Genomic DNA, 21,166 nt, shown 5'->3' with positions numbered 1-21,166 from the left:
CAGCTTTCAGCACTGTCGCACTTTGAATGGCAATTGCGCGGTCATGCTACACTGTACCCAAACAAAATTGGCGTCCTTTTTTACCCACAAATAGAGCTTTCTTTTGGTGGTATTTGATCACCTCTGCGATTTTTTTTTTGCGCAACAACTAAAAAAAGACCGAAAATTTTGAAAAAAATTACGTTTTTATTTTTTTCTGTAATTTTTTTGTAAATAAGTACGTTTTCTCTTTCAATTACGGGCACTGATATGGTGGCACTGATGGGCACAGATGAGATGGCACTGATGGACATCGACGAGGTAGTACTGACGGGCACAGATGAGGTGGCACTGATTGGCGGCGCTGGTATGCGGCACTGATGGGCACACATAGGCGGCACTCATGGGCACACATAGGCGGCACTGATGGGCACTCATGGACGGCACTGATGGGCACTCATGGGCGGCACTGATGGGCACTCATGGGCAGCACAGATGGGCACTGTGGGGTGGCACTTATGGGTGGCACAGATGGGCACTGTGGGGTGGCACTGATGGACACTGTGGGGTGGCACTGATTTACTTGTTGCCAGTCAGTGCCCATTTGTGGGCACTGATTGGCATCTTTTTTTTTTTTGCATCTTTTTTTTTTTCCCCAGACTTTTTTTTTTATTTTTTTTTTTCAGACTTTTTTTTTTGACTTTTTTTTGCCCCTTTTTTAAAGTTTTGCCCTTCCCTAGTGGGCATCCCTGGTGGTCCATGATCCGAGGGGGGGCTGCGCTGATAAACAACCCCCCCCTGTCAGGAGAGCCGCCGATCGGCTCTCCTCTACTCGCGTCTGTCAGACGCAAGTGAGGAAGAGCCATCGACGGCTCTTCCTGTTTACATCGTGATCAGCCGTGGTTGATCCAGTCAGGATTCTACAACCACTTTGCCGACGTCAATTTGTCATTGGCGGGCGGCAAGTGGTTAATGTATTCTAGTAAAGTTAGTCTGTAAACTAAGGTCCGTTTTGTTAGGTTGTTACAGCATTTAGACACTTTATAAAATAGAAATTGACTGGGGCCATCTTAAGTGTGGGCATCATGAAGCCAGACTGTATGACTTCCTGGATTTCAGCCTTGCAGATCTCGCACATGCTCAGTGCTGCACAAGCAGTGTATTAGGTTTCAGATCAGGTTTCAGCACATGTACTGTCCAAGTCACATGATTCTTGAAGACTGGGGAGTGCACAGACTCCTGGAAAGTTACACCCACTACATTCCCAGGAGTCTGTGCGGTGTAGGTTAGGAAGCTTAAGCACCTAGGTGCAGGAAGAGGGAAGATTAACTATTCTGCCTAGCAACAACACTTTGAAGGCATCTAAAAAAACATTTTTTTTCTTAAAGGACTAATGAGATTTTTTTAAAACTACTGATGTAATGTTATATTTATGGGTGTAACTCCACTTTAAATTAACGCAGTGCCGTATCGCAAAAAAAGGGCCTGGTCATGGAGGGGGGTAAACCTTCTGGAGCTGAAGTGGTTAAATTGATCCCAGCTTAAAAAAAAACAAGATATGTGGCGGTTTAACGGCTTTTCCTCTACTAGCGCTGACAAGGCGCGAGTACAGTAGAGCCAGATGGTGGCTCTCCGGACAGGGGGGGGGGGGGATTATCAGCACATTGATTATCGGTGCAGACCCATCGAGGATGCCCACTAGAGCCCACCAGGGATGCCAATCAGTGATGCCTGTCAGTGCCATCTATCAGTGCCACCTATGAGTGCCCATCAGTGCCACCTATCACTGCCCATCAGTGCTGCATATAAGTGCCTCCACATCAGTGCTGCATATCAGTGCCACCTATCAATGCCCATCAGTGACGCATATAAGTGTCTCCACATCAGTGCCCCCTCATCGGTGCCACCTCACTGGTAGTCATCAGTGAAGGAGAAAACGTACTTATTTACAACGTTTTATGACAGAAACAAAGAAAACATTTTTTTTTTTAAACATTTTCAGTATTTTTTTATTTGTAGCACAAAAAACAAAACTTCAGTGGTGATCAAATACCACCAAAATAAAGCTCTATTTGTGGGAAAAATTATAAAAATGTAGATTGGGTGCATGACTGTGCAATTGTTATTCAAATTGGTCTGGGTAGGAAGGGGGTAAAAGTGCTCAGCATTGAAGTGGTTAACACATGGAGTGCTGGAAATGAGCTCTTAGGCTTAATTCACACCCCCGGGCAATAGAAGATTATGGGGCCCCCGGGCTTACAGCTGGCCACAACGCCAGGAGGCAGTGCAGAGGCCGGGCAGCTAAAATCTCAGGATTTTCACATCAAAAGCATGTCGGTTTCAGACATATCAGGGACAGATGTAAAAAAAACACAGATTTTTACATACTGTCCCTGGTTTTATTGAGCCTGGCAACCCTGATGGGGCCCTCGAGAGCCCCAATGGTCAGTCCGCCCCTGTTCACACCTATGCATTTTTAGTGCTTTTTGCATTTTGCAGATGTGCACTACAGAACATTTAACGTGGTTTCCTATGTAACACGTTCTGTAGCGTAAATCTGCAAAATCCAAAAAGCACTAAAAATGCATAGGTGTGAATCGGGCCTTACACAACCCACCTCTGCGCAGTTGTGTACATGGCAGACAATAGATGGAGATAGAGGGCGATGTCATTAAAACCCGACAGAGGGCGCCGTCACAGTTCACATTTGAATCAGACAGATTTTTACAATATTTTTTCTTTTTTTGCCGTTTTATTTATTTCACTCTAACTCTAACGCTCCACTTTGGAGCACAACGCTAACGGACAAATAGGAGCACCACCGTTTTACAAGACGTCAAACTATGCCAACCAATATCATGTCCGTCTCCTTTACCACCGACACTTCCGTAACGTCGCTGACCACGTGCTATCTCGCGAACATGTGACGAAAACACATATCGGGGTTTCCTGTCCTCGTTTTATGGAGCCATATTGTTGGGGCTTTTACTGTTAAACAAACGAGCTTAGTCTACCACAAAATGGTTTCCACCTCTCGCTGTTCGTACGAGACTGAATAGCGGGTTTCTACACTACGTCGGTTCCCGGGTCTCGCGCCTGCGCTTTAGGCGGTCTATGGTAGCCGCAGCGGGCCAGCTACTGTGTGTCGCCGGTAAACGTTTTGTCTGTTTGAACGGCAATGAGCTACGAACAGCGCCGAGGATGGGGACGGGGTCGAGGACGAGGTGGCCGTGGTCGGGACCGAGACCGAGATGACTCATTCCACCGTGACGGAGAAAGTAGCGGGGGTGGGAGAGAGAGACCACCTCCTCACCTGAGGGGCCGGGAGATCGGCTTGTGGTATGCCCGGAGACAGGGGCCTAAGAACAAGGAGAAGGAGAAAGAGAAGGAGAGGATGGATGTAAGCCCACTCAGACCCCCTGCTTGTCACCACACCTTGCCCCCCCCCCCCCAATTGGAATATTTCCCCTCTATTTCTCGTCTCCACTCTGTTCAACACTTTTATTTTTAAGTCATGACTTTATTTTATACTTTTTACTGCTTTCCACCCAGTCAACTTCTGACATTTTCCCCCAATATGTAAAAATCATATATTTGTTGCCAGAAAATGACTCAGAACCCCCAAACATTATATATAACTATACATTTTTGTTAGAGAGACCCTATGGAATACAATGGCAGTTTTTGCTATTTATTTTCCGCACGGTATTCTGCGCAGCAATTTTTCAAACGCAATTTGTTTAGAAAAAACACACTTTATAAGAGTTGGTGCCGGTTCACACAGGGGCAGTACGACTTGCCACGCGACTCGGCAAGGCGATCTGCACACGACTTCAGAGGCGACTTGCAAAATAACTGCTGTATTGACGTCAATGCAAGTCGTCCCAAAGTTGTACAGCAACCTTTTTCTAAGTTGGAGCGACTTGAGTCGCTCCTATTAGAACGGTTCAATAGTACAGAACAGATCGCGACTTGTCAGGCGGCTAAGTCGCCTAACGAGATGCCCCTGTGTAAACCGTCACTTATAAGTTTGTTTGTTTTTCCCATATTAATACTTATCTAGGTGGATGCAGCATCGGTCCCCCTGTGCCTCTACACTAAGGATGAGCTCAGACGTGTTCGCAAGTCCAAATGCCCGCCAGGAAGCTGACACTGCGCAACGCTAATCACAGGCAGTGAGACATATCCCACACGGATCAGGAAGTGTCTCATTGCCTGTGATCGGCGCTGTGTAGTGGCAGCTTCCTGGCGGGCCTGAGAACCGAGCGATCAAACATCGCTGATCACTCGGTTCTCAAGGCTCCCCGAGCAGAGAGATGCTGACTGTCAATCAGCATCTCTCCACTCTGCTCCTCCACTCTCACTGAGCTGTGGAGGGGCGGGGAGCGTCTGTCTCCGGCTTTCAGCGGCTCGCTGAGACGGGTGTCAGTCCAGGCACCCGGCAGATCCAGACTTTCTTGTCGCAATGATGTGGTGCCTGGACTGATCTGTGTGACGTCGGCAGAGAGCGTACTTCAGCCCACACTCTGCTGAAAACGGGTCACAGGAGTGAAAAACAAATTGTATTCCTGTGACCCATTGGCGAAGCCCAGCCAAACAAGCTCAGGCTGGACTTCTCCTTTTAACCACTCAACTACCAGCTGCCGTCAATTGACGGCAGCACAGTAGCTCAATTGTTCTGATAGGACGTCACATGACGACCTCGTCTTTTAAAGCCGATAGGGGACGCGCAAGCACCCGCCGCGTTACTAGGAACATGATGTGCGATCCGCGATTGCCCAGTAACTGAGCAGGACCGTGGATCTGTGTGTGTAAACACAGAGATCCCTGTCCTGTCAGGGAGAGGAGATCGATGCTGTGTCCCTTGTACATAGGGACACAGATCGGTCACCTCCCCAGTCAGTCCCCTCCCCCTACAGTTAGAATCACTCAATAGGCTACACATTTAACCTCTTCCCCGCCCCCTAATGTTAACCCCTTCCCTGCCAGCCACATTTATAAAGTAATTGGTGCATATTTATAGCACTGTTCACTGTATAAATGTGAATGGTCCCAAAAATGTGTCATGTGTCCGCTATAATGTCGCAGTCCCAATAAAAATCGCAGATTGCCGCCATTCCTAGTAAAAAAAAAATAATAATAAAAAATAATAATAATTATGTCCCCTATTTTGTAGGCACTATAACTTCTGCGCAAACCAATCACTATACGCTTATTGCGATTTCTTTTTTCTTTTACCAAAAATATGTAGAAGAATACGTATCGGCCTAGCTGAGATTTTTTTAAAATGGGATATTTATTATAGCAAAAAGTAAAAAATATTGTGTTTTTTTTTTTTTTCAAAATTTAAGCTCTTTTTTTTTGTTTATAGCACAAAAAATAAAAACCGCACAAGCGATCAAATACCACCAAAAGAAAGCTCTATTTGTGGGGAAAATTTTTTTTGTTTGGGAGCCACGTCGCACGACCGTGCAATTGTCAGTAAAAGTGACGCAGTGCCGGAAGCTGAAATTTCTTCTGGGCAGGAAGGGGGTATATGTGCACAGTAAGCAAGTGGTTAAAGTAGAAGTCCACCCTAAAACTAAAATCTCTGCATCTACAAACATCTCCGATGATCATGTAACACTAAAGAAGAAATCAGTATACGTTCCTTTTTTGAAGCCGATCTCACGCTGAGCTGTCAAACTGGCGGCCCTCCAGCTGTTCCGGAACTACAAGTCCCATGAGGCTTTCTGCCTTCATGAAAAAAATCCATTGAATACCATTGTTAATTTCGTTGACTAAAACATTTTAGTCGACTAAGTTAACACTATTTTAGTCGACCTTAAAAACTGAGAACTTACACTAAAATGCCATTTTAATCAAAAGTCTAAGACTAAAACTAAATTGAAATTTGACTTCAGAATTAACACTGGTCTGTGGTGCATGTTTAATACCTCAACACCATAAATAATATTATAAAATGATTTTGGAAATTGTAGAGACATTTTAACGAATGCAATACAATTTAATTACACCCATTCGATTTTAGTCAACTAAAATGTACTGGAGGTTTTAGTAGACTAAAAAGTAGGACATTTTAGTCGACTAAAATCTACTGGAGATTTGGTCAACTAAATAAGATTAAAACAATTGCAGAAGACTAAAATGGGACTAAAATGCCATTTTAGTCCTAAGACTAAATCAAAATTTGCTGCCAAAATTAACACTGTTGAATACTAAAATGACCCTGTCCGTGGTTTTACAGTTATCTATAAGGATATCTCAAGATGGATTGCTTGCAGGTCTTATCATTTCTTAACACTGTTTAGCCTTCATTATAACATAATGTCATTTTGTTTTTTATAGAGAGCTGTTGTGCACATGGATGAATCCAGAGAACTACAGATCACACGTCTTCTAAGCACTGTGCAGGCGCAAAATAATGATGTGAAGCCAACTCTCTCTGAAGACTCATGGTGGGCCACTGAAAATGAAAGGTAAACTTGAATATAAGAGATGTGCTACAAAATTATTAGCTATGTACTTGGACTCCGTTTTTGCTCAAGGATATGTTCTAAAAAGAGTGTGATGTTTTCAGATGACGCAGGGGGCTGAAGCACCTTGGCTAGGTGAGAAGTAAGGAGGTGGGAAGGGTATCGCCCAAAAAAAAGGTTCTTGCGCCCCCCCCAAAAAAAAATATATTTATTTTTTGCTGCAGTGAGGATCAGGGTAACCTTTATTTTCAGCTGGTAAAATGGTACTACAGCGCTACTACTTCCGACTTAGTAGGATAAACCTTAGAAAATAAAATACTAAATAATACAGCTGCAGACACAAGGGGTGTACAAAACCAAAGTGAGATAATAAAAATATGTGTGTTGCGCTAATAACTTAATTCCTAAGTACAAGAATTGCATATATATAGGAGAACCCCTTACAGCTCATAAGGGGTATCGCATGTGCAAAAGAACAACAAGCCCAAAAAAAAGTCACATGTCTAGTGACGATACGCGTGGGGGGAGGAGCCGAGTGACGCGATCGACGGGAGATCCGTCCACCTGAGGAGATCGCTGATGCACTGAGCGGCGTTCTATGACTGTTACAGCTGAGCCTGATTTTATCGAGGTTTCCGTGAGTGCAATCATTGCATTGCAGCCTTCTTTATTTATTTACCAAACAGTATTTGCACCATATCTGTTTTCTCTCTTTTTTATGAGCTGCATTGCCCTGAAAAGGATTAGGCAACCTAGGGGGTAAAGTCTCCACGTAGTGAACACTATACCAATCCAGGACTGTGTCTTTTGCTTTGCTTCCTGACAGGTTGTGCACTGGATGCTGTTTTTTTCCCATGAAGATTACATGCTGGCTTTAAATAGGATTTTTTTTACTTTTTTGATTCACAGCACTTTATGGTTCTTTTTTTTGGCTTGTTGTTTTTTTGCACATGTGATACCCCTTATGAGCTGTAAGGGGTTCTCCTAATATATATATATATATATATATATATATATATATATATATATATATATATATATATATATATATATATATATATATATATATATATATATATATATATATATATACACGCAATTCTTGTACTTAGGAATTAAGTTAATATTAGCGCAACACACATATCTTTATTATATTCTTTATTTTCAGCTGTGGTCCCGCTATAAGCCCAGTTGTTCCTGTTTAATGTGAACTTAAAGTGTTTGCTACCCCAACATTTCATATTCCTGATATGTGCCTGCTGTACAATACTCTTTTTGTATTGCTTCCTTCGTGTGAAATCCCTGGTGTTCCTGCCAGTCCCTCTGCTTTACTACATATAAAAAAACAAAACTGACCACACTAAGCAGTAGAGCACACCATTGTCAGTTCTCTAGCTGTGGCAACTCAGCCTGTTATCCTCCAATGATCAGCCTCCCCTGTACAGCCTTTTACTGGGAATCAGTGTACTACTGCCTCTTCCTCCCTACTGTTTTAATGCAACTGAGAGCAGAGGGGATGTGATCACTTTCTGTATAGAAAAGGTATTGATATATATATTTTTTTATTCATTTTTTATATCCTATACCAGGGCTCAAAATTTCAAGTCCTGAGCTACTAGCCAAGCCTTAAGGGTTATTCGCTACTTGGGCCTAAACAACTTATCGGTTAATCGGCAACTAATCGATTACTAATTTCATAATCGATTAATCGGCCAGTAACATAATGGAGTTAAAACTAAAATTAGCCATTTTATAGTACTAAAAGAGCAAATAATCGCTTCTGTAAATATTACTTTCACTGTTCCATGGTAAAATAATGAAGCCCTTACACTAGCGATTTGCTCTTTTTGTACTATAAAGGGCCTGGTTCACACTTTGGTGCTTTTTGCAGAAACGCACTACAGTCCATTTACATGGTTTCCTATGGGACACGTTCACATCTATTTTTTTCAGCTGCTGCGTATTTGGAAAGGATCAATGCCTTTTTTTCGATGCAAAACGGTTTAATATACTTCAATGGAGAAGCTGCAGAAATGCATGAAATGCATTTTTTGCAGCAATTTTTTTTTTTTTTTTGGCCAAAAAAAATGTAAAACCGCAAATCACAGCAAAATCACGTGCGCAAAAATCAAGACGCACCTTAAAAACAGATCAAAAGCAAACTGCATAGGTGTGTACTGAGCCTTATGCTGGCCATACTGATCAAGAATGTTCATACGAAAAATCTTTGTACGTTTGCTGAATGAAAGAATGTTGTCTGAAAATTCTTTTGACCAAGAAGTTTTCTATTATTTTTAAGTGTTCCTGTCACTGTGGTTGTAAACTAACATCGATTCGACCTCACTAACGATTAGAACAAACCCTGGGCGCCAGGTCGCAATTGTGACTAGAATTAGCGGCCTGGGGCGGCACAGCTGGGGTACCCTGTCTCTATGCGCACCCCCCTCGTGATCGCGTCGGGCCCCGTCGGCTGGTAATTGAGGCCGCAGTTTTGCGGCCTTCTGCAGTCCTATGTTTCCTTCTGGAATCTGGCGCCCTTTTGTGGTGGCCGTTGGTATGACAAGACAACCAGCAATGCTAATACAGCTTTCCTCTCCTTCTCTTTACTTAGAAGTTAGAACCCCCAAACATTATATATATTTTTTATTCTAACACCCTAGAGAATAAAATAGCAGTTGTTGCAATACTTTCTGCCACACCGTATTTGCGCAGCCGTCTTACAAGTGCACTTTTTTGGGAAAAAATACACTTTTTTAAATAAAAAAATAAGACAAAAGTTAGCCCAATTTATTTTATATTGTGAAAGATAATGTCATGCCAAGTAAATTGATACCCAACATGTCACGCTTCAAAATTGCGTCTGCTCGTGGAATGGCGACAAACTTTTACCCTTTAAAATCTCCATGGGCGATGTTTAAAAAATTCTACAGGTTGCATGTTTTGAGTTAGAGGAGGTCTAGGGCTACAATTATTGCACTCGCTCTACCAATCGCGGCTATACCTCACATGTCTGGTTTGAACACCGCTTTCATATGCGGGCGCTACTCACATATGCGTTCGCTTCTGCGCGCTACCTCGGCGGACGGGGCGCGTTCCTGGCTCCTAACTTTTTTAGCTGGCTCCTAGATTCCAAGAAAATTTGTCAAGCCCTGGATTAGAAAATTGAACGAACATTCTCAAAATGACATATATTTTGAATGTAGACGTTGTTTTTGTATGGCCAGCATATAATATATTACAGTTCTGTTTAAAAATCTGCAAAACAGTCTAACTTTTTTTTTTTTTCTTAAAAAAAAAAATTGATCTCTGAGTCTGATATTTACCAGATCTCAACCTCTAGTAGTATATACAGTATATCTCTTCTGTCGTTTTCATTCAATTGGATTAGAGATTTTGCTCCCTAAACATTAAAGATATTTATGTTTGCCATTGCATAGAGATATTTAAGAATAAAATTGCCTTTTTTTTTTTTTTTTAAACTTAACATAAAATTTAACTAAGTTCTACACCACACTTTTTTTTTTTAAGGTTATTAATCTAAACAATCGACCAACTAATTGATTATGAAAATAATCCTTAGTTGCAGCCCTACTCGCCACCAGTTTCCCCACCCAACCCTTACCCTGCCCCTAATTTTGCCCCTAAAGACACCCTCATAAATTATCTCACGAAATTACACTTAAATGTTTTATACAGAATTAAGTTAGAAAAATAAATATTAACAAGAACTTTATCAGCGGCCATCAGCGCAGCCTCACCAGTGCAGGGGAAGAGAGAGGAAGAGAATTGCCGGCCGGATCATCAGAGAGTGGGAAACATCACTGTGACCGCTTTCATTTGAATTGCCGATTGGTCCAATCTTGTCGTCGCATACAGTCCCGCCTTTAGGCCCGGGTACTTTGATATACGTCACATGTCCTGGCATTGGACCGCTGGTCTGTCTTTCAAAGTACCCGGTCCAGGAGGCGGGGCTGTATGTGACGGCGAGTGTGCGGGGAACACTCGGCACTTCACATGAAAGCTGTAACAGTGATGATCCGGCTGCCTGCCCTCTCGCTTCCCCTTGGAAATCACTGGGAGAAGGGCTCCCATTCAACACTACCTGCCGGTGATGCTCGCCCTCAATCATTTTCCACTCTCAAAATGCAAGTAGGCAAGTGGAAAATTTGAGGGCTGTCCTATACACAGATGTTTTGACTTTCATTTCTATTTTAAACTGAATAGATTATTTTACAAGACGATTGTTTACTATCAATTAAACCTAGAAATGTGACAACAGTACTGTATTGCAAGCAGCTTGTGCTCCCAGATTCTTGTGTTAGTCTTCACATCAATCTCTGTTGTCCACTTAGCAAGTTTATTGGAAGTATGTCTTTATCTTGTATAAGTTTGTATGTCTTTAGGTAAAAACTGCAGAAATTCATGCATTACTCTAATTGGTCACCTTTTAAAGTTTGTCGATTTTAAAAATGTTCGGAGTGTCTGGCTCACATGTATTACATCACTTTGTATCGCTCTGTCTTTCTTAATTCATAATTTTTATTTTTTATTTTCAGAAACAGTACCCCACCTCAACTTGGAGAGAATGCATTCACAGAAAAAGATGCTTGGGATGATGATGATGAAGATGATGATGTTACTGATACTGAATATGCATCTGTTAGTGAGTGCTATAGGGGAAATACAGCCTTGGATCAACAACTTAAAGAAGAGCTGCAGAGGAAAAAAAACAATTTCACATATGCTGAAATGCAGGTGATTATTTTAGAACATTTATACCCGTCATAAAATATACTCATTATATCAAATAACTTCTATACCCGTTCACCACTGGACAAGGAATTGTGTACCTGTTTGTAAATTCAATATTTGATATTTATGAAACGGTGCATCCTAGTGCTCTGTGATTGCTGCCTCTAGAGTGAAAGCCAGAAAACCCAGTAAAATTACTGGACAATATGCAATGCTAGAAAATATTCATTCTCATTGTGCTATTTGTTTTCAAATATCTTCCAATAACACGCTGGGACTGTTATTGGACTATATTACGATTGATATTATTATTATTTTTATTTTTTTAAGCCAAGCCAAAGGTTTTGTTATAGATAGAGTGGAAAAACATTAGAGCCCCTTTTGGGTTTTAACTGCTATCCAGGACTTAGCTCTGTTGCAGAGAGATTTCCTAATTTACTCTCCCATTGACAGCAGTTTAACTTGACGAGCAGTGAGAGAGAATCTGCAACAGACGGCAAGAAATGGCTGATAGCGGCCCTCTATTCTGCTAAAAAAAGAAAAGCTTCAATAGCTACAGAAAAACAAACGGTTTCCTAACTTCTGTCCAGGTATACTTAAATGCAAGGGGGGGACGAGGTGATAAGGTTACTTTTCATCAGAGCTTAAGCCCTCCATGGTGCAGAGATGTCAGTTTTTCTGCACACGTTCTACAAGAGCACAAAAAAAAGTTCTTTATGTGCCCTGTTCAGACCACAACACTGGTATCACATGCAGATTGTTTTCTGCATTGGGAAAAGACGAACATAACCTCAACATAGGTTCGGTTAAATAGGGCACATAACTGATGCGCATGATGCCGGTTTTCCCATCAGTTCTCATGCACGTATAGTGTAAACGAGCCCTAAAAGTATTAGTGTAGGTAAAAGGTACTCAAATGGATTCAAAATTTATTTGGTGATTAAAGTATAAGTTTGCCAAGTACATTTTAATATCAGCTGGTGTAGTGATCTGATGGAGACCTAACCCATTTTTTTTTGCCAGGGGGGAGTGTTGTTTTTTATTTTTACAATTTTACTTTTTAAATATTTATTATAATGTTTCCTTTATTTTTGTATTAATCCTGTTGGTGGGGGGGGCTTTGGTTAGATGTCAGAAGTCTAAACAGACCCTTGATATCTCCCCTTTGAGACAGAGAAAGCGACTGAGGACACACATTCCCCAGTCAGTTTCTTTACGACCTCAGCTGCACTGAAGGTGAATGGACAGGAGACAGCGGCTCCTCTCCTTTCGTAAACGAAAGCATCGTAAACCAGTTTACAATGCTCAGTAATGAATGGACAGAGTCACTAACTCTAATAATGATGGCCGTACACTCTGCAATCTGATTGTACAGTCTCTGTACAATTTCTTTTAGATTACTAGAATTATTTTACAGGAGGACACACCAGAACAAAACCATTGAATTTGTATTAAATCAGGGAGGCATTTGCACTACATAGCTGATGGGAGATCTAAAGGAGGTTGTACAATCAGATTGTAGTGTGTATGGTCGTAAGGGAAGTAGTAGCTGATGGTATTGTAATGAGGGAGGTGTGGTCCAGACTGGCAATACACGCTCTTTTCTGTGATGCAAAAACACAGAGAATGTTGGGAGTTGACCTACAGGAACTGATGCAACCAGAAAGAATGTTTTAAAACTCGCACAAAAAATAAAATTTCAAACCTTTTCTGGATGAGATAAGTGAGAGATGAGAACATTGGGGGTTGCTATCTATTATGAAAAGTAGAATTCGGCCCGTAAAGGTGAATTTAGCCTTTAAAAGTTGCCTGCCCCAGCAATCCCCACCATAACTTACACTTGCCTGTCCAGGTTCCAGAGATCTTTATTGTGAAGCCAACGGTAACCTGCACAAGCTCTTCACAGGGTCTCCTGGCAGCCCTGAAACTCGTTGCACTTTCTTGTCTGGATAGTGGCACAATTGTCCACCTTCTCCTGTACCTTTTGGTGGTTGCAAAGTGTAATGGGTAGCATTGTAGAGCCTTATCGAGCCAGAGAAGGAAGTTTGTCAAAGCTTAGATTTTCTAGTAGGAAATTGGTGTGTGAAATAGTACTGATTATGAAAGCATGCTTAAAATGTAGTCCTTTCAAATAAAATGAATAATGGTTGCGAGGCAAAAATGCCTTGTATAGAAAGTTTGTAAGTTTTTTTTTACATTTTTACCTTCTTTAACCAATTGCTGCCCACCCACAGTACTTTTCCTAAATTTATTATGTTAGAAATAAAAAATTAACACGCGTTTCAGAAACGTTTACACGCCATGCGTATTGTTTTGTATATCGTCTATTAAACAGATTCAAGGATGATGTTTTTGTGCAAATTTGCAACTTTGCACAAAATCATTGTTCCACACAGTGCTTAAAGTGGACCTTTCTTGAAAAATTTAAATGATAAAAAAAAGATTGCTGCATTAAAGTGCATTATCTTTATTTTTGTATTTTTTTTTTCATGATTTGAGGGTGGTGGTGTAATAAGTAGACCATCCATTTTAGTGTTTTTCCAAAGTCTTAAAGCAGTTGTTTTTTATGTTTATCAAAATTCAGCAGCTACAAAAACTGTAGCTGCTGACTTAAACACACACACACACACACACACACACACTCAGAATCAAGCAACGCGGCTGCCCGAACCCTCGGTTATCTCCCTCGCCTCTACTCGGGGGCCGGCATTACAAGTGTGGGCACCCGGCTGTGACAGCTCGTGGATTCACAGCCAGGTGCGAATTCATGCATAGCATCTCGCTGCTCCTCCTTAATGGCATGCCAATCTTTTGGGACCTATTACGTGTTCAAGAAGATTGCAGGGAGGGAAAGGGGAGAACTTCCGCTCGAGTTGTATAGGTGGCCCAAGCAGAAGTGGGAGCAGGGTACCTGTTAAAACAAAAAAAAAAATGACATGCCAAATGTAGCAAAGAAGGGGGTGAGTAGTGCCTAAAGCGGAACTTCCACTTATGGGTAGATTTCCGCTTTAATGTGCTGTGAAATATACTAGCTCGATGTATCATTGTTTTATTTGCGTGATAACTTGTATTTACAATGCCTTGCGAAAGTATTTGGCCCCCTTGAACTTTGCGACCTTTTGCCACATTTCAGACTTCAAACATAAAGATATAAAACTGTAATTTTTTTTGAAGAATCAACAAGAAAGTGGGACACAATCATGAAGTGGAACGAAATTTATTGGATATTTCAAACTTTTTTAACAAATAAAAAACTGAAAAATTGGGCGTGCAAAATTATTCAGCCCCTTTACTTTCCGTGCAGCAAACTCTCTCCAGAAGTTCAGTGAGGATCTCTGAATGATCCAATGTTGACCTAAATGACTAATGATGATAAATAGAATCCACCTGTGTGTAATCAAGTCTCCGTATAAATGCACCTGCACTGTGATAGTCTCAGAGGTCAGTTTAAAGCGCAGAGAGCATCATGAAGAACAAGGAACACACCAGGCAGGTCCGAGATAATGTTGTGGAGAAGTTTAAAGCCGCATTTGGATAGAAAAAGATTTCCCAAGCTTTAAACATCCCAAGGAGCACTGTGCAAGTGATAATATTGAAATTGAAGGAGTATCAGACCACTGCAAATCTACGAAGACCTGGCCGTCCCTCTAAACTTTCAGCTCATACAAGGAGAAGACTGATCAGAGATGCAGCCAAAAGGCCCATGATCACTCTGCACAAATCTGGCCTTTATGGAAGAGTGGCAAGAAGAAAGCCATTTCTTAAAGCGGGGGTTCACCCTAAAAAAAAAAAGAAAAAAAAAAAAATTGTCTACCATGCCATCCAGCATACTAGCGTGAGCTACAGTATGCCTTTATTTTTATTTATTTTTGCGCCGTACTCACAGTTTAATCCATTAGTTATGTTTGACTCCCCGCGGGGAGTAGGCGTTCCTATGAAGAGGGGAACATGATTGACGGCTGGCTATGGCGCGTCACGCTTCCCGAAAATAGCCGAAATAGGACTTGGCTCTTCACGGCGCCTGCGCAGTCAGCTCCTAGTCTGTGCGCAGGCGCTGTATAGCGACGTGAAGAGCCGAGTCCTACTCCGGCTATTTTCGGGAAGCGTGACGTGCCATAGCCGGCCGTCAATCATGTTCCCCTCTTCATAGGAACGCCTACTCCCCGCGGGGAGTCTGAAAAGAAAGTAATGGATTAAACTGTGAGTTCGGCGCAAAAAAATAAAATAAAGGCATACTGTAGCTCACGCTAGTATGCTGGATGGCATGGTAGAAACTTGTTTTTTAGGGTGAACCTCCGCTTTAAAGATATCCATAAAAATTGTCATTTAAAGTTTGCCACAAGCCACCTGGGAGACACACCAAACATGTGGAAGAAGGTGCTCTGGTCAGATGAAACCAAAATAAAACTTTTTGGCAACAATGCAAAACGTTATGTTTGGCGTAAAAGCAACACAGCTCATCACCCTGAACACACCATCCCCATTGTCAAACATGGTGGTGGCAACATCATGGTTTGGGCCTGCTTTTCTTCAGCAGGGACAGGGAAGATGGTTACAATTGATGGGAAGATGGATGGAGCCAAATACAGGACCATTCTGGAAGAAAACCTGATGGAGTCTGCAAAAGACCTGAGACTGGGATTGAGATTTGTCTTCCAACAAGACAATGATTCAAAACATAAAGCAAAATCTACAATGGAATGGTTCACAAATAAACATATCCAGGTGTTAGAATGGCCAAGTCAAAGTCCAGACCTGAATCCAATCGAGAATCTGTGGAAAGAACTGAAAACTGCTGTTCACAAACGCTCTCCATCCAACTTCACTGAGCTCGAGCGTTTTTTCAAGGAGGAATGGGCAAAACTTTCAGTCTTTCAATGTGCAAAACTGATAGAGACCTACCCCAAGCAACTTACAGCTGTAATCGCAGCAAAAAGTGGCACTACAAAGTATTAACTTAAGGGGGCTGAATAATTTTGCACGCCCAATTTTTCAGTTTTTTATTTGTTAAAGTTTGAAATATCCAATAAATTTTGTTCCACTTCATGATTGTATCTTTATGTTTGAAGCCTGAAATGTGGCAAAAGGTCGCAAAGTTCAAGGGGGCCGAATACTTTCGCAAGGCACTGTATACCTTCCATTATCTTTTAGTGATTTTTTTTTTTTTTGCTTTGTATTTCTAGCGGTTCCGTGAAAAGTTGCCTTCATACGCTATGAGAGAGGTAAGCAAATATGATTAAATATATATATTTTTTGTCTGTAGTATTGCTAATGGACAAATTTTATTATAACGATATTACCAATATTGTCGTGCAGGGAACAGGATGCTAGATAGAGCAGTGTTCAGTGCATGTTGGACCACGAGGTTGAGTGGGGACTGCCTGCAATGTTTCTGGTCGGCGCTGGAACTCATGGGTAAAGGTCTTCAGAGTACAATTTATTTGAAGACCTTGCTAGCAGGGCATTTTACAGGTCCAACACAATGATCACCCTGGAAGGGTTAGTAGAGTCCCTGAAGTTCTTGAGGGGCAGAGGTGTGAAGATTTGGCTCTTTAGCCCTGCAGCATAGTGTGCTGAGTGCCTCTGTGAAGCATGTTTTTTCCCCCTATGTGTTCCCAGTGCAATTCTACATGCAGAGCAATACACCGCAGTATTCCACTGGTATCGTAACGTGATCACATCACAGCTCCGGGAGTTCAGCTGCTCTCGGGCACAGTCCAAGTACAGCTGCAATAGCCATCAGCATTTGTGCACTGTACTTTATTTTTGGGGGTGATTTGCCAATTAATTGTCTGGCTTGGGTTGACACTAATCTTAGCTGGGTAGCTGCTTTCTTATGGGGTATTGTAGGCCTGTGAACCCTCAGCAAGCCATCGCTTTATGCAAGCAGAGAGTTTGGGGTGGGGAGGGGGGCTCCCAAATTTCCCTGTTGGGTAAGGAGGACCCTCTGCACATTTCTCCCTGTAATGGCTCCCCTAGGGGTCAGAATTGGCTCAGAATTCCTTTCCTTATCTGGTATTTTCACCTCTCAAGGGCACAATCATCTGGCTCATTTGTGTCAAGGGAGGAATTTTCTGCTGCCATTTCTGCTTTGCCGGACTGACAAAAAACATTCAGCAGGCAGCTTTGTAGTGGGGTTTTATCCTAATCGGTTCTGCATGTGTTGTCCTTGTTGCTGTTTTGCACGCTTCTCATGTTCAGTGCTTTGGGACATCCAAAGTAGTAATTAATATGAAGTACCCTGTGTCCTTTGATGTACTCCAAGAAAATGATTTTACAGGTAAACCAACAATCCTAATGTATTATTTGTCAAGTTGCATTTCTTTAAATGTACTGCATGATGATGTTTATTTAAGCCATTTTCTAATTTTAGGAGATCGTTAAAGTAATAAACGCCAATCAGGTGACAGTCATTAGTGGTGAGACTGGGTGTGGAAAAACTACCCAAGTGACACAGTTTATTTTGGATGACCATATCATGAGAGGCAAAGGGTCTATGTGCCACATTGTCTGCACTCAACCAAGGAGAATAAGTGCCATATCGGTAAGATATTATAGCTACATTCTCAACTAATGTTTTTTTTTTTTTTTTTTTTTTTTTTTTAGGTCGTCTCTAGCTTTTAACCACTTGCTTACTAGGCACTTAAACTCCCTTCCTGCCCAGGCCAATTTTCAGCTTTCAGTGCTGTCACTCTTTTTTTCGAATGACAATTGCACGCTCATGCATTTTATTTTGGTGGTATTTAATCACGCCTTTTTTTTTTTTTTTTCGTAATTGAAAAAAAAAAATGCAAACAGGTAATTTTTCTCCTTCACTGATGGGCGCTGATGAGGCTGGTGGGGGGCACCGATGGGCGGCACGCATATGCACTGGTAGCACTTGTGGACACTTGCAGGTGGCACTGCTGAGCAGCAGTGGGTGTCCCTCTGACAGAAGCTGTCAGCATGAAGGGGGAAAAAATGTGGGTTACGATCTTCTGTTCACATCACGTGATCAGCTGTCATTGGCTGACAGCTGATCACATGGTAAGGGACCAGGATCAACCCCTTGCTCTGATCTGTGATCAGCTGAGTCTCATTGACTCGCTGAACAGAGCACAGCGCGCACACCCCATTCTCATGAGGATGTACATGGATACCCCCCCCCCGGAAAGTAAGGCCCGAGCAGGAGGTGGTTAATAAAACTGGTTGTAAATGCAAAATGTGTTCTTTTTTTTATTTTTCATTTTAAGATAAAAACTTGTGTGCAGCAGTCCCCGTTACCTACCTGAGCCTCATCTCGATTCAGCGATGTTGCACAAAATACTCGGCTGTCCGGGGCTCCCCTCCTCATTGGCTGAGACAGCAGCGAAGTGCCATTGGCTCCCGCTGCTGTCAATCAGTCAGTGAGCCAATGAGAGAGAGGGGGGGTGGGCCAAGCCATGGCTCCATGTCTGAATGGACACAGGGAGCTGCGGCTCGGCTTGGGTGCCCCTATAGCAAGCTGCTTGCTTCGGGGACACTCAACAGGAGGCAGGGGTGCCGAAGATTGACCCCAGAAGAGGAGGCTTGGGACTGCTCTGTGCAAAACCACTGCAATAGCAGGTAAGTATAACATGTTTGTTAAAAGAAGAGAGTTTAGTATCACTTAGAACCCTAGAATTTTTTTACAGCTTTTAAAATAATTGCATCATGCCCTGCAATTCTGCTTTATGGGCGGTTTAGATCTAGTTCCTTGTTGCTCTTGAGACCCTTTGTCTTTGGCTGTAGCTCCCATTTCTACTTTGAAGTGCATTAACCACTTCCAGACCTGCGCACGACGATGTACATTCTCTTTTTAAAGATGGATATCTCGGTAACGGCAGCAGCTGCTGCCACAAACAAGGTATCCATCTTTAGTGTGCGCGGTCCGGTACACGATAACGGCGGTCTCCGCGGCGGATTCGCTGCGAGATCGCCGTTATTGGTGGCGGGAGAGGGGCCCCCTCCCGCCGCTCTCCCGCACCCTCCGCCACTTACCGGAGCCGTCGGTAGTGGCCGAGGAGATCGGGTGCGTTCGGCTGCTGACTGGGGACGAGACTGAAGGAAAAATCTCCTTTGCCTGTCCCCATAGCTCTGCTGGGCGGAAGTGACGTCAAAACGTCAGTCCCGCCCAGCCTCTTACAGAAACATTTTTTTTTTTGTCATTTGAAAAAATGACAGTTTCAATTTTTTTTTTTTTTCTTGCATTTTAGTTTAATTATGAGATCTGAGGTCTTTTTGACTCCAGATCTCATATTTAAGAGGACCTGTCATGCTTTCTTCTATTACAAGGGATGTTTACATTCCTTATAATAGGAATAAAAGTGATCAAATTATTATTATTTTTTTTTTCAGTGTAAAAAGTAATAAAATAAATAAAAATCAAAAAAAACAAAACAAATTTTTTTTTTTTAAAGCGCCCTGTCCCGACGTGCTCGCGCGCAGAAGCGAACGCATACGCGAGTAGCGCCGGCATATGAAAACTGTGTTCAAATCACACAAGTGAGGTATCGCCGCGATCGTTAGAGCGAGAGCAATAATTCTAGCCCTAGAGCTACTCTGAAGCTCAAAAAATGCCACCTATAGAATTTTTTAAACGTCGCCTCTCGAGATTTTTAAGGGTAAAAGTTTGACGCCATGCCACGAGCGGGCGCAATTTTTAAGCGTGACATGTTGGGTATAATTTTACTCGGCGTAACATTATCTTTCACAATATATAAAAAAATTGGGCCAAATTTATTGTTATTTTTTTTAATTCAAAAAAGTGAATTTTTTCAAAAAAAAGTGCGCTTGTAAGACCGCTGCGCAAATACGGTGTGACAAAAAGTATTGCAATGACCACTATTTTATTCTCTAGGGTGTTAGAAAAAAAAATATATAATGTTTGGGGGTTTTAAGTAATTTTCTAGCAGAAAAAAATGTTTTAGTCTTGCAAACACCAAATCTGAAAAACACCTAAGGTCTGGAAGTGGTTAAAGGGGTTGTAAAGGTTCATGGGCCCTTCCCAGCCCCCTTGTTTTACTTGCCTACCTGAGCCCGTTCGCTTGCTGTGCATGTCCTCCGGTGTCCTCTTCTCCATGAGTCTGGCTGTTGATTGGATAGATTGATAGCAGCGCAGCCATTGGCTCCCGCTGCTGTCAATCGCATCCTATGATGCGGCCACCGGGGGGCAGGACCGAGTCATACACTTGGCGTCTATGGATGACAACTTTATGACACGGCAGCGCGCCCGCAAGCTAACAAACCCCCCTCCCCCCGGGAAAGAGCTTCCCAGAGGAGCTGAGACCGCTGCCGTGGGACCCCAGAACAGGAGGATCGGGGGCCACTCTGCAAAACGAACTGCACAGTGGAGCAAATGTGTGTGTTTTTTTTTTTGTTTTTTTTTTTCAGTGAGCTTGCCTATCCTTTGTTTTACTGGTTTCTATACTTCTGGGAGGCAGCAGTATAACCCACTTGTATATTTTCAATTGAACACTCAATGGATTAAACACATATTTTACAGTGCAACAATCTTATTTTTATCACAACTTTAATGAGCAGAATGTTAAAATGTATTATATTGAAAAGGTAAAAGGAGAGGTGAATATTATACATTTCTAATTGTGTGGGTACTGCTGCAAAAATCTTACATGACAGTTACCTGGTACATTGCTAGCTAATTAAAAAAAAAAAAAAAAAACGTCGACAAAATTAGAGACAGATGCCCCATGAGGTTTTTTGTTGAAACAGATTTTGTAAAATATATTGCTTTTATATAGGTATCATATGAGTAGCAATAACAAAAAAGAAAGAAAAAGCATAGGAAGCGACAGCTGCACTGTTTAACTATACATTAGCATTTTTATATACACATCTAAACAGTCTGATAAAGAGGGATAAACCCTTAGCCTAAAAAGCTAGAAAAAACATTTCTTCAGGTTTCGTCGCATAGGCATGAAAACGGAGATAACAGGCTGTTT

General features: G+C 42.0%; 1 protein-coding gene across 2 annotated transcripts in view; it reads left to right on the top strand.

Moving 5' to 3' along the window:
* Nucleotides 1–2,985: 2,985 nt before the first annotated feature.
* DHX36 (DEAH-box helicase 36) overlaps nt 2,986–21,166 on the top strand; it is an 84,777-nt gene continuing 66,596 nt past the window's right edge. The window contains exons 1-5 of one of the 2 annotated variants that reach the window (XM_040349214.1): nt 2,986–3,379; nt 6,328–6,458; nt 11,012–11,210; nt 16,391–16,429; nt 17,581–17,751. In XM_040349214.1, coding sequence (XP_040205148.1) covers nt 3,158–3,379; nt 6,328–6,458; nt 11,012–11,210; nt 16,391–16,429; nt 17,581–17,751 — 762 coding nt within the window. In that variant the 5' untranslated portion in view covers nt 2,986–3,157. The remainder of the gene's footprint in view (nt 3,380–6,327; nt 6,459–11,011; nt 11,211–16,390; nt 16,430–17,580; nt 17,752–21,166) is intronic. The other variant, XM_040349213.1, reaches the window with a different exon arrangement.

This window comes from Rana temporaria, chromosome 4 (genome assembly GCF_905171775.1).
Source record: "Rana temporaria chromosome 4, aRanTem1.1, whole genome shotgun sequence".
Classification (NCBI taxonomy): Eukaryota; Metazoa; Chordata; class Amphibia; order Anura; family Ranidae; genus Rana; species Rana temporaria.
The sequence above is the reverse complement of the archived record's forward strand: the minus strand, read 5'-3'. Positions and strand labels throughout refer to the sequence as shown.